The sequence below is a fragment of the Podarcis filfolensis genome (genome assembly GCF_964270895.1).
Source record: "Podarcis filfolensis genome assembly, chromosome: 2".
Classification (NCBI taxonomy): Eukaryota; Metazoa; Chordata; class Lepidosauria; order Squamata; family Lacertidae; genus Podarcis; species Podarcis filfolensis.
This window is the reverse complement of record NC_139605.1, coordinates 19,511,493-19,525,484: the sequence shown is the minus strand read 5'-3', so window position 1 is coordinate 19,525,484 and position 13,992 is coordinate 19,511,493. Positions and strand designations below refer to the sequence as shown.

Here is a 13,992-nt window from a genome sequence, read left to right as displayed (position 1 = left end):
AGCAGTTTCCTCCACAACCTCAAGCAGTGGAAACCAGCAGATCATCGGGATGACATCATGGGCTTCCCCTGATCATAGAGAAGTGCTGGGATAGAAGAACTCAAGAGCCCGTGAGGCCAGACCAATGGCCCGTCCAGTCTAGCGTCCTGTTCTCACAGTGACCAGTCAGATGCTGGAGGGAAACCAGGAAGTAGGATTCAAGCACAAGAACTGCTTCTGCGGTTTCCAGCAAGCATTGCTACCTCCAACTGTGGAAACAGAGCACAGCCATTACACCCAGCGGCCCTCGACAACCCTCTCCTCCCTGAATGAGTCTAATCCTCTTTGAAAGCCACCCAAGTTGGGGGCCCATCAGTGCCTCTGGTGGGAGGGAGTTCCACAGGTTAACTACGTGCTGCATAAAGAAGCTCTTGTTTTCAAGTGACCACGACCTTCCAACGGTCTAGTTAACTCTGTGAAAGAGCTGCACGGGAACAGAGGCCAGGTTCAGCTGCCAAAAGGCAGACCTAGAGAACTAGCTCCCTCATTCCCTCGCACACATACAAGGGAAACGAGGAAGTACAGAAGCCACAGCATCTCGGAGCTCTGTGGGAAGCTCCAACCCCACCCCGACGCCTCTTCCCGTGCCGGCTAGCCGACCGGGAGCAGTTGCCGCTGTGCTTTACGCATTTCGACAAAGCTGTCTCCAGACCCAGAGCTCCTCGGCGGATCTGAGCGCATTGTGCCAGCTTTGTTTAATGGGTTTAGCAAAAGCGCATTCAGGCGCGGCTTAGCCGGTTTGCTAAGCCACATTACTGTCCTGTGCGCATCTTACATGGCGTTAATCCCGCCGCCTGCGGACACCCAGGAACGCTTCCGCAGCGGAGGGGGCCACACCTTGCTCCCAAGGCGAACGGCAACAGTGGAACAGACTCTGCACCCCAGGGCCCATTTTGCACAGCCTAGCCGATTGTAATAAGAAGGTGCAAGAAGGTGCAATCCTGCCTTCAAGTGTTTTCCTCACGGTGCCAGACTACCCCAGCTTTTCTGCAGAACGTTTTGAGAATAGCTACCTTCACGTGCAATATTAACACAACAAAGATAAGTATTTATGTGGGGGGAAGTGGGCGGGGGGGACACACATACAGCTTCCCCCATTAAAATGTGGCACAGGCCAGTAAATACATCGCTGCAGCCCATTTTGTTTGTTAATGGGGCACGTGCTGATTAGACTGAGATGACGGGGGCGGTCGCTCAAACGGGCAGGCAAGCTCCTTGGCTGCCCTCGCACGGGACAGGTGGGAGAGGCCTGATCGGATCCTCCAGGCGCTTGAGGCTTCCTCGGCCCTGCTGTTAAGAAAGCAGACAACCCCCCCCCCCCAGGGCAATACTGAGCCCTTTCCTTCCGCTCAGTCACAGCTTCAGGCAATCGGGAGTGCAGGGATGCGTGCGCTTGCCAGCTTAACTACCAATATGCCTATTTGGCTTCAATTAAGCTTCCCTGATCCAGTCTGCGGAGACAGACAACCGTGGGGGTTTCCTTCTGTCTGGCCTGCCAGTTTGCCCATGCACTGGCAGGCTCCCCTCTCTTGGGGAAGGGAGGGGAAGAGAAACAACCCCCCCGGCTTCCCTTCCCTTCTCCCAAGCTAGCATGCGCTGCGCTCCTCTCACGCCCTCCTCCTACTCTCAACGGCCTCAGTGTGACTTGCCCTGCTTGCCTCCTGCCTGTCAGTGCGCTCGGGAAGTGGCAGGTAGCCAATTAAGTTACCTATTGTAGTAGCTGCTGGCCCACCGGAATGCCCCGCTTCCTCCGCTGCGGCAAACGCTAAGTGCTTTGTTGCCATGGCCACGGGTCCAGAGGATCTGAAAGCCACGCGCAGCCATCTCCTTCCTCTGGGTTGGCAAGGCTCTGTGCCGGCCCCTGAGCCGAGATAGCATAGCTGAGCCCGCCAGCGTGGCAGGGCCCCCTAGTGCTGCCATGGAACTTTCAAGAGCGTGGCTACCTTGCCCGCAGCTCTCCCCCAAATAAATCAGCAGTGGCAGAGCTGCTGGGCCCGAGGAGCTACACGCTCCCGGGATAAGACACTTATAACGCCAAACACACACACGCATAACAATGTCATCGCCCTTTGGGAGAAAGGGGCTGGAGCCTCCCTGGCAAGCAGCCCCCAAAGCAGAAGACACCGGAACATGCCTTTTCCAGAGCAAAAGGAGAAGGAGGAGGAGACCACAGATCAGAGGCGCAGTGCAAGTTTTGCATGCAGAGGGGGCCCCAGTTTTATTCCCTGGCAGTTGTAGCCTTAGTTGTTGTTGGGATCTGCCTGTCTCGAGAGGCGATGGAGTGCACGGCCCAAACTACGATGCTGGCAACAGAGCGACCTCTGCAAATACCACCCCAATTTAAAATATGCAGAGGGAACAAATGCATCAGCCAGGCCACACCACGGACAGGATGGCAGGGGGAAACGATACCATCCTGTACTCAGGAAAGATAGTTACAGGTAGGCAGCCGTGTTGGTGTGCCGTAGTCAAACAAAATAAAAGAATTCCTTCCAGTAGCACCTTTCTATGCCTGTTGCCTTTGTCCATGGAGTTTTCTTGGCAGGGATACTGGAGTGGCTTGCTGGTTCCTGCTCCAGGTGGATCACGTTTGGTCAAAACTCTCCACTATGACCTGTCCATCTTGGGTGGCCCTGCACGGCATAGCTCATAGCTTCTCTGAGTTATTCAAGCCCCTTTGCCACGGCAAGGCAGTGATCCATGAAGGGGATCTTAAAAAGAGAGACATCACTTTGCCAACAAAGGTCCGTATAGTTAAAGCCATGGTTTTCCCAGTAGCGATGTATGGAAGTGAGAGCTGGACCAGAAAGAAGGCTGATCGCCGAAGAATTGATGCTTTTGAATTATGGTGCTGGAGGAGACTCTTGAGAGTCCCATGGACTGCAAGAAGATCAAACCTCTCCATTCTGAAGGAAATCGGCCCTGAGTGCTCACTGGAAGGACAGATCCTGAAGCTGAGGCTCCAATACTTTGGCCACCTCATGAGAAGAGAAGACTCCCTGGAAAAGACCCTGATGTTGGGAAGGATGGAGGGCACAAGGAGAAGGGGACGACTAAGGACGAGATGGTTGGACAGTGTTCTCAAAGCTACCAATGAGAGTCTGGCCAAACTGTGGAAGGCAGTGGAAGATAGGAGTGCCTGGCATGCTCTGGTCCATGGGGTCACGAAGAGTCGGACACGACTAAACGACTAAACAACAACAGCACCTTAGAGACCAGCTAAGTTTGTTATTGGTATGAGCTTTCGTGTGCATGCACACTTCTTCAGATACCAAGTGTGCATGCACACGAAAGCTCATACCAATAACAAACTTAGCTGGTCTCTAAGCTGCTACTGGAAGGAATTTTTTTTTATTTTGTTCAGGGAAGATATAAAACCAAGGTATCGTCTCCGAGGCAGGGTGGATACGGGAGGGCAAGGTTTGGCGGCACCATCTCATTTGAAATACAACATACAATTAGACCTAAGGGTAAAAATCTCCAAGTCAGACAATTGCACAAGTGACAAAGCATGAACGGTGCTGGAGGAAGATCAGCCAACCGCACACCTGAATTTGGGGGGGGGGGAGGCTTTACAGTGCTGCCAAAGATAGTTGGAGATAAATTTCTTTAAGTACATTAATTTCCTCAATTGGGAGCCATCGCGAAAAGATATTACCTGCCTGCAGGCACAAGCAACCTTCCTCTTCAAATGGAAGGGGCACGAGCAAAGTCTCCTCTTACACCAATGGACAGAACAACAGACTGCTCTAACGCAACTCTGGCTGCAGCCGAGGGTGGGGTAGGGGAGAAAGTGAGCAGAGCGCATTCCCGAAATTTGAAACACTATTCTGAAACATTTAGCACTATCTCACTTGTATGCTACCTAGATTTCAGCTTTGTGATTTTCTTTGCTATGCGCTTTCGGTTCGTATAACCAATTCCTTACTTGCTACAGATTGAGGGTGTGTGTGTGATCTGTTTTGGTTCAGACCTATAGTTCTTAAATCTTCTAGGTTTTTCATCTCTCTGCCTTTCCAAACTCATGTTCTTTGACAAGAACTGCATTTGATTCGAGCCAGTTTTAGTTTCTTATTGCAATCAATACCCTGACATTTTTAGAAAAGCACTTCAGATAGTTCAAGACTTGCCTGGTTAATGACTCAAGAGGCCTCTGGTTGGATTAAGGGTTGGAAGTAACACTCCAGGGCTTCAAGCCACATGAGAGAGTCTTTCACATGTTTAAAATAAGCACATTGCTTTTCCCCATTCACTGACGGGATCTGCAGTTTCCCCCCAATATTTTGCTATTAATATTTTGCCGAGGCTAACGAATGCACCACCAAATTCACCCTCTTTCGTTGGAAGTATGTACCGTATTTTTTGCTCTATAAGACTCACTTTTTCCCTCCTAAAAAGTACGGGGAAATGTGTGTGCGTCTTATGGAGCGAATGCAGGCTGTACACCTATCCCAGAAGCCAGAACAGCAAGAGGGATTGCTGCTTTCACTGCACAGCGATCCCTCTTGCTGTTCTGGCTTCTGAGATTCAGAATATTTTTTTTCTTGTTTTCCTCCTCCAAAAACTAGGTGCGTCTTGTGGTCTGGTGCATCTTATAGAGCGAATAATATGGTACTTTAAAAGAAAAAATCACGGCGCCCATCGTTGACTCATAAATGACAATTTGATCGATTTCCTTTGCAATTTAGCCCCCCCCCCAATCTTTTCGTTTGCATTTCCTCTAAATACAACTAAATCTGACATAACGCCGACCACATCTCCAGCATAAGGCGGCTGGTAACCTGTACATCTTTTCAAGTTCAACAGAGCAACAGCGAGACCACGTAGTTCCTAAAACACTGCAGATCCTGGTCCCGAAACGATTTCACGTGGCACTAACCAACTGTTGCCTTCTTCCCAGACCCCCTACTCACCCAAACGTGCTCAAGCACTTAAAACAAATCTTTACGGCGGGTTTGTTCAACACCACAGGAGAGGAAGAAGAGAGACACAATTTACAGAGTCGAATTTGGAGCAGTTGTTCAATAATTTTGCATCGAGCCATACCTGCATGATACCGAAAGCTTCCTTCAGGCGGCCCAACTTCTCTTGCCCACAGATGGCGTGGCACCTTCTTCCCCAAGCCCCCAAATCCAGCATTCATGGGCACAGCCCCCTGCTAGCCATACCTATGTTTTAACACAGTCCTCTAGCATCCCCTTCCAAAGCAAGGTGCAGAGACAGCAGCAGAGTGCCTCTGAGTACTTTACAAACAGACATACACAGGGCACTTTGCTCGGTGTCCCTAGATTTGCTGGGCCACATGCATGATCTGAAGCCTGGAAGCAGAATTTCTGGCACCACCAAAAATGTGAACCCACTCTCTTCTTTCAGAATTAAAGATTCTAGAGCTCATGGACCAACTGAAAACTGTGGGCAGTGGGAAATCCCTAAAGCCGTAAAAGGGCTACGCAGGAATTTTTAGGGATATCTGGCTTGACCTAGTACAGTGGTACCTCTCGTTAAGAACTTAATTTGTTCCAGAGGTCCGTTCTTAACCTGAAACTGTTCTTAACCTGAGGTACCACTTTAGCTAATGGGGACTCCCGCTGCCTCCACGCGATTTCTGTTCTCATCCTGAGGTAAAATTCTTAACCCCAGGTACTATTTCTGGGTTAGCGGAGTCTTTAACCTGAAGCGTCTGTAACCTGAAGCGTCTGTAACCCGAGGTACCATTGTACTGCTTCTTGTGCAGCCAGTACAACCCAGTGAAGTTTCTCGACCCCCTCCAGCCTCAAAGGGCTGCCATCCCCCAAACTCAGCGCTTTTCTTCCTCTCCTCATTCTGCTAAGTCGGCACCGGGCCCAGAACTGAGGCAGCAGGAGCAGACATCTCAGGTGGCAGAATCTGGGTGGAACTAAAGAGCAGCAAATTGCCACTTTAATTATATTTTTACCGCAAGGGGAAGGGCAGCGGGTGCTTTTTCCTTGGCGAAAAGTTCCCAAACAGCCGCCTGAGAAGGAAATTTGTGTACATTTGCATGATCGATTCCTTCCTAACGCCTGGTTTTTCTAGAAGGGGGAAAGGAGGGTTTCCTTCGTGTGCGGCTGCTTGAATGCTGCCGCCATCGCTTTTCCTACAGACCATCACCCTTGCCTTGCGCTGCTTGGCAACCTGCTCCCCTCTCTCCCCCCGGTCTCCAAAGTGATACAAGCCTCACTCCGTCTCTCACCTGCCTTTGGGCACTTCCAGAGGACTGCTGCCCAGCCTTGAGAAGTTCTCCGAGTGGTTGGAAGAGGAGGAGCTGGAGGACTTGGCTTCGAGCACGCCCTGAACGGGCAGCCGTTCCTCGGACGGTTGCGGCCGACCCCACAGGACTGTCTGTGGGGAGGAGGCACAGTTTTTCCTCCTGCAAAAAAAATAAAATAAAAATAGTAGTACAGAAAAAATAAGGAAATGCACCAACGTGGGCTGCGAGTGCCAAGCCAAGTGAGGAAGACCAGGGCGCTTCAAGACAGGTTCCTCCTTGCCTCCTAACTGCTCCACTCCCTCTCCACCAAAAAGGCTTCCTGGGAGGTCAGGCCAAAGGTTTATAAGGTACCCCACTGGACTCTCAAAATGCTCAGACCATTAACTGGAGCTCAGCATCCTTTCCAAAGAGAACAGCAGCCGGGGGGTGGGGTCACCCATTCCCATAATTGTGGATCTTTTTTTTAAAAAAAAAAAATAATCTATACAACAAGAAAAAGAGATAAAAAATATATACAATACACATTTCTATTCCACCACTCCGTTAGAAATGGCTCACGGTAGCTAACAATAGGTTAATCTACTGAACTTTTGGAGTTACACTGTCGTAAAAAAAATATAGAAAGCCCAGAATACAAAGGGACAATCACCCTCCAGCAACACAGCAAATCACAATCAGAACAGGAGCTGAAAGCTATTCATACCCTAAAAGCCTTATTAGAAGATTTTTAGCCGTCAGGTGAAAGACTGCTGAAGAGGGCATTTACATAGCGCTCTGCAGCCTGTAAAGTCGCTATTATTCCCATTTCGCAGATGGGAAGGCTACGCCCAAGAGAACAATGATAAGCCTAAAGTCAGCACAGCGAGTTTATGGTTGGGGCAAGGTCTGAACCAGGAAACTTTCCAGCTCACCTCCCCTGCTCTGAGTCTCTCTGCTGCTACTACAGCAGCTCTCTGGGGGCCAGACCCCAAACATCTCCAGCAGCTGCCTATTCTGCAGTTCTTAATTCAGGTTCCCAAGACAATGGGGCTTTGCTGCTGCTGCTGCTGCTATGGAGATTCACTCTTTTGATTTCCAAGCACCTGCTATTGTGAAGCAAAGCTTGGATCCTGTGCTGAGAAGGGCGAGATAGACCCAAACTTGACTGGGATAAGCTTGCACTGAGTGACAGGTGCCATTTCTGAACTCTGAACATTTCCATGGCATTTATCACCCGCACGACCTAAAAGCCTCAGGACTTTAACCTCTTCCCCCTCCTCATATTCATCGTCCCCTCACCTTCTATCATTCAAGCCCTTCCAAAAATACAGTGGTACCTCGGGTTAAGAACTTAATTCGTTCCAGAGGTCCGTTCTTAACCTGAAACTGTTCTTAGCCTGAGGTACCACTTTAGCTAATGGGGCCTCCTGCGGCCACCGCACGATTTCTTTTCTCACCCTGAAGCAAAGTTCTTAACCCGAGGTACTATTTCTGGGTTAGCAGAGTCTGTAACCTGAAGCGTCTGTAACCTGAAGTGTCTGTAACCCGAGGTACCACTGTACTGAAATTCTGAGGACAGGCTACATTTTGGAAGCAAGCTAAAGAGCATGCAGCAAATACAAATCTTTGCAGAACTGATTCTCAGCAGAGAAAAAAGATTTGGGGGGGGGGGGACGACAGACACAGGCTTAAGAGCAGAATTGTGACAAATTTGCTCTCTCTCCCATCTCATTCTGCTTTCCCAGGTGTTACCATGCAGCCTTGGGAGCCATCTTCCCACTGCCACGGAGAGGTGCCAGGAATTCTTTGCCCCAAAGGGTGCATTCACAAAGGGTTTCCTATGTCTAATGTAGACGTTGCTAGGATTAAGGATAGAATTTAGGTGAATCCGGAAGGTGGGCTGCAGCCATTGCACAGCGACACCTTCTCCCCAGCTGCTGTGATCACAGGAACACCTGCAGGCTGCCTTTAGCTACGGCCAGATTTGCACAAATAATAATTTAAAAAAGCCACCCCTCTCAATTTCAGACATACATAGCCCTGGAAGAGCTATAGGGCTGCTCGTGTTCAAGGGGAGGTTTGGTGCAAGCCAGCCCTTAGCAGCTGGGAGACCTGAACCTTCCACAGCCGTTCCCTCTCCCTGCTGCTGCCCCAATGCTTTCTGTTTCCCTCGCTGCCTGCTGAGCGATTATCAGAGGCCTGGCTTATTACCCCTTGCTGCGCACGTTAATAAGGGCTCTCCTGAAACCCCAGGATTTCCTCGCAAGACCCTCGGCGACTCACTCTCCAGAGTGGCAAGGCAGCGGGGCCAGGCTTTGGAGCGCCTTTATGCGCTCCCTTGCCTTGTGATTGCTGCATTGTGCGCGGGCACAAGGCTGCGACTTAATGAAGTGCCTAATAACACAGCCACAGGCACTCAAGCAGGCAGGCAGAGAAGAGAGGCAATTAAAAAAAGAGAGAGGCTTTTAAAAACAGGACAGGGCTCCCCGCAGCTTCCACAATCGTCCCAGCTTTTGTGAGGGGGGTGGGGAGCACGCGGGGGGGGGGGGAGAGAGAGAGAGGCCCAGAACTGGCAGCTAAAAATGGGTTTCCTTGCATGGAAGAGATTCGATTTTCTCCCTTGCAGGCAAGAAGAGCCCTGCAGGATCCGGCCATCTAGCCCAGCATCCTGTTCCAGCAGTGGCCAGCCTGTAGGAAACCTGCAGGCAGGATGCAAGCACAAAGGCACTCTCCCCGCATCCTGCGGTTTCCAGCAACTGACATCCAGGAGGACCGGTGCCTCTGATTGTGGAGACAGAGCATACCATGGTTTGCGCCAAACCGCCTACACGGCCATGTCTTATGCCAAACTTCTGCAACCTGGCACCCTCCAGATGATGTTGAGTTCCAAGTCAGCGTGGCCAATGCTGCTGCAAGGGATGATGGGACTTATAGTCCCAACACACCAGGGGAAACCATGTTGGAGACAGCGACCCAAGGAGCCACGGCCCTTTTCACAAATGCACATCTGGGTTAAAGGTGGGTCTCGGGTCAGAGGAGACTGAATAAGCCAAGGTCCCTTTCAACTCTACGATTCCTGGGCTGAGTACCAACTTCCTCCTTGTCAGCAGCTGGAGTCAGGTGTAAAGGTAAAGGTAAAGGGACCCCTGACCATTAGGTCCAGTCGTGACCAACTCTGGGGTTGCAGCGCTCATCTCGCTTTATTGGCCGAGAGAGCCGGCGTACAGCTTTTGGGTCATGTGGCCAGCATGACTAAACCGCTTCTGGCGAATCAGAACAGCACACAGAAACGCCGTTTACCTTCCCGCCGGAGTGGTACCTATTTATCTACTTGCACTTTGACGTGCTTTCGAACTGCTAGGTGAGCAGGAGCAGGGACCGAGCAACGGGAGCTCACCCCATTGTGGGGATTCGAACTGCTGACCTTCCGCTCGGCAAGTCCAAGGCAATGTGGTTTAACCCACAGTGCCACCCGCGTCCCGGAGTCAGGTGTAGGTCAGTGATAAAAACCCACGATGTCAATGAAGTTAACTCTTTATTCAAAGAAACCAAAACAGCGCAGGCCAAGTGATCCCAGCAACTCTTCCCTGTAGGTCTTGCCCCAATGAGGCAGTTGCAAGGACTCAAAGTCCCTGCCGTTCCACGGCTGCCTAAGTCTCCTCCTCTCCAGGGTTTCTGCCAAACAATCGGAGACTGCGCCTGTGCACAACCAATCTCTCCTCTGCTCTTTTCATTTCTCTGTGTGTTCTGGGAGACCAGGAGGGAGGGGGAGCTGGTTGCAGCAGCAGGAGGAGACTCCCTGTATTCTTCTGCAGCCGGCCTCCTCTCTCTCCTGGCCTCCCTCCTCTCCAGCTTCTGAATCAGGACTGCTCTCTGTCCCAGCTTCCTCCTGCTCACTAAACCCTGTTGCCTCTTCAGCTTCCGACGTCTCCTCCTCCCAAATCTGCTCCCTCTTCTCCCTCTGGCCACTCGTCATTGTCCCACCACCAATCCCCTGGCTCTGAGCCTTCCTCTCTTGGGAGGGTTCCCCAGCTGGTTCCCCCCGACCCTCCTCCAAGTTTCCCTTCCAACACATACAACAGCCCTCACGGGACCGGGATTATCCTTGCACATGCTGTAAACTGAGAAATACAGAGGCGGTGTGCGCACACAAAGAAGTCCTCTGGCTACAGAATCTGCCTTTCAGCTCAGAATTCCAGACAGCCCTGCACAATACTTAGGCAACCCAGGACAGCTTGCAGCTCCTGCGGAATCATCTGCCAGCCCTTCTTTCCCTGCAAGCTTTTCACTGTCAGCTACTGTGTGCCGCCTGCAATTTGACCGGGGTGCTGAGCAGAGTTGGCAGGGCCACCATTTCGAGGGCTGCCCATGCTCTGAACAGATCTCTCTCTCGATCTCTCTCTCTCTCTCTCTCTCTCTCTCTCTCTCTCTCTCTCCCCTGCACTTCAAGAAGCCAGGCATGCAACAGCAAGCTGAGGGTTCACTGTTGCCCGGAGGATTTCCAGCTGCCTCTCAGCACAGCCCAGATTTAGCTCAGAATAATTGCACTGTAAAATATCATTAGCACACGTGCTTGGGGAGGAGAAAGAAAAATTAAACTGAGCAGGGCAGGCCCGCGGGCAAGGCTCCGAATTCCCCAGCCTTTGGCTCCCTTCCCTCCCGTCATGTGGGAGAGCTTCTCCTCTTCTCCCGCTAGCTCCTCTCCCGCATAGACTTCAAGGTCCAGGCCAACGGAGGGGAGGGGAGAACAAGCTCCCCCACCCCGCCCCGGTGGAACGACCTTCACTGTCAAGGATCTTGCCGCCCGCCTATCCTAGGGCCAAGTTGTATGTCATGCTTGGTGGGCTGGCTCCCCCCCTGGATTTGAGAGCCTTTTCTACAGAGGAAGCTGCCTTATTCCTAATCATCTAGTCCATCTGGTTAATCATCTGGACCATCAAGCTCAGCGCCGTCTACGGTGACAGGCAGCGGCTCTCCAGTTTCCCAGAAAGGAGCCTTCGCAAGCCCTACTACCAGCAGATCACAGAGTGGCATTCCGGAATGTAGGGCGGCCAACTTTAGTCCTAGGAGGTGGATTTTGTGCAGTCAAGATGGGGAACGGGAGGTAGAACCCTATATCCATTGGGTCCCTCCTGCCTGCCTGCCTGCCTCCCGCCCCTTGGCTTGGAAGGGCCCCTCGTGCCCAGGCTGAAGAACATTCCCAGTTATAAGCAAGAGGGCTGCTGTCTGTCATGGATGCTTTCGCTGAGATTCTTGCATCGCAGGCAGTTGGAATGGATGACCCCTGCGGGAGCCTTCCAACTCTATGACTGCACAGTGGTACCTCGGGTTACGAACGCTTCAACTTACATTTTTTCGGGTTACGAACCATTGTAACCTGGAAGTAAGTTGCCTGAGCCCTCGGAGGCCTTGCCGCTGCCTGGAGGCAAACCCGGACATCCGCAGGGCCTACGGAGCTCTCTGAGGCCTCCGCGAATGCCGGGAACCAAGCCCCGATACCCGCGGGGCCTGCAGAGGCTCCGCGACTGGGCTCCAGCCGCGGGAGCTCTCTGAGGCCTCTGCGAACGCCAGGAGCCAAGCCGATTGTGATTGTGGAAGAGGACCCTGAGCCCCCATCCAAACAATTAGTGCATGTAAGAAAAGAAATAAATGTTACTTTTTTTCATCTAAAATACTGTCTTATTTATTTTATAGTGTTGTTGTTGTTTAGTCGTTTAGTCGTGTCCGACTCTTCGTGACCCCATGGACCAGAGCACGCCAGGCACTCCTGTCTTCCACTGCCTCCCGCAGTTTGGTCAGATATTTTATAGTACAGTACATTGATTATTGCCTTCAATTTATGGATCAATGGTCTCATGAAACAGTAAAATTCGTCAAAACAAAAAAAAATTTTTCCTTCCAGTAGCACCTTAAAGACCAACTAAGTTAGTTCTTGGTATGAGCTTTCGTGTGCATGCACACTTCTTCAGATACACTGAAACAGAAGTTGCCAGATCCTTCTATATAGTGAGAAGGTGGGGAGGGGTATTACTCAGAAGGGTGGTGGGAATGGGTGGTGGGAATCTGCCAAAAAAAAATTTGTTTTGACTATGGCAGACCAACACGGCTACCTATCTGTAAGTAAAATTCGTGTTAAATTGCTGTTTTAGGGGGTGTTTTTCATCGTCTGGAACGGATCAATCCACTTTCCATTACAGTGGTACCTCGGGTTAAGTACTTAATTCGTTCCGAGGTCTGTACTTAACTTGAAACTGTTCTTAACCTGAAGCACCACTTTAGCTAATGGGGCCTCCTGCTGCTGCCGCGCCGCCAGAGCCCGATTTCTGTTCTCATCCTGAAGCAAAGTTCTTAACCCGAGGTACTATTTCTGGGTAAGCGGAGTCTGTAACCTGAAGCGTATGTAACCTGAAGCATATGTAACCCGAGGTACCACTGTACTTTCAATGGGAAAGTCCGCTTCAGGTTAAGAACGGACTTCCGGAACCAATTAAGTACTTAACCCGAGGTACCACTGTATAATGTCCCAGAGGCTTTCTAATTCAGTACTGGGAGAGGAACCAGTGAGGTGAGAGGAATGCACTGTGTGTGCATGGGGTACTAGACAGGCCATTTCTGACTTGAAAGGTGCCCTCTGCCAAATGAAGGGGTTCCCCAGGGCCTCTGCAATAATATTGGGTTTATATGCATGCCTAATTTTGCACCTGGATGTAGTGTGGTGTGTGTTGGAATCACAGCCAGACCAGCAACACACCGAGGGTGAGGTTGGCTCAAGGTACCATCGGGGTCACTACTTCAAAAATTGGGAAGGGTGAGAGGCCTGGATGTAGCTGCTGCTACCTTAGGCCCTGTCTAAGCTGTTGTAACGGACTGCTTTTGTGGCACACGTTTACTAAAGCCATGCACCCGCCGCCCCACATACACCTGCCCCGTTGTTGAATGTGCATGCATACACGCACACACGGTCTTACCAAGCAGCCTGTGTTTGGGACCCTGCTGGCATCAGCTCCACTGCTTCGTAGGTGAAGCTCCCTGCAGCCCCAGGTGAGTTCTCCATCACGAGAGAGAAGTCGCTGCTGAGACTAGTAGGGCTGCCCCGGTCCCTCTGCTCTGGAACACAAAGAAAGCAACGTCGGACTACCTTTCTTCTATAAAGTAGCAAACCCAGCATCCTCACAAACAAACCTCACACGGAGATCCCCACCACACATGAACTCGCACAACAGTTCGTTTTAATATTTGCGGCCTAGGACCCACATACCTGCGGGACCACCTCTCCTGGTATGCCCCGCGGAGGACCTTAAGGTCCACAAATGACAACATTTTGGAGGTCCCAGGTCACAAGGTGGTTAGATTGGTCGTAACTAGGACCAGGGCCTTTTCGGTACTGGCCCCAAATTGGTGGAATGCTCTGTCACAAGAGACTAGGACCCTGCGGGACTTGACATCTTTCTGAAGGGCCTGCAAGACAGAGCTGTTCTGCCTGGCCTTCGGTTCGGACTCAGTCTGACCCTTATGTTTCCCTCCCCTTATGGTTTTGATGAGGCTGCATTTTAAATTGCATTTTAACCTGTATTTTAAATTGTCCCCCCCCCCCCAATTATGTTTTTACTGTAATTTCACTGTTGTTAGCTGCCCTGAGCCTGGCTCTGGCCAGGGAGGGTGGGGTATAAATAAAATTAATTATTATTAACAGCTTTAATCAGAAGGAGAAACATCTGTTTGCTTACTCATAATAAATAGCTCCT

The 13,992-nt window shown here is 51.0% G+C and overlaps 1 protein-coding gene across 3 annotated transcripts in view; it reads right to left on the bottom strand.

Annotated features, from left to right (window-relative positions):
- MTMR14 (myotubularin related protein 14) overlaps positions 1–13,992 on the bottom strand; it is an 88,186-nt gene that overhangs the window by 20,912 nt on the left and 53,282 nt on the right. For all 3 annotated transcript variants that reach the window (XM_083601096.1, XM_083601097.1, XM_083601098.1), the window contains exons 16-17: positions 13,216–13,354; positions 6,251–6,427 (exon numbers count right to left, since the gene is read on the bottom strand). In XM_083601096.1, coding sequence (XP_083457222.1) covers positions 6,251–6,427; positions 13,216–13,354 — 316 coding nt within the window. The remainder of the gene's footprint in view (positions 1–6,250; positions 6,428–13,215; positions 13,355–13,992) is intronic.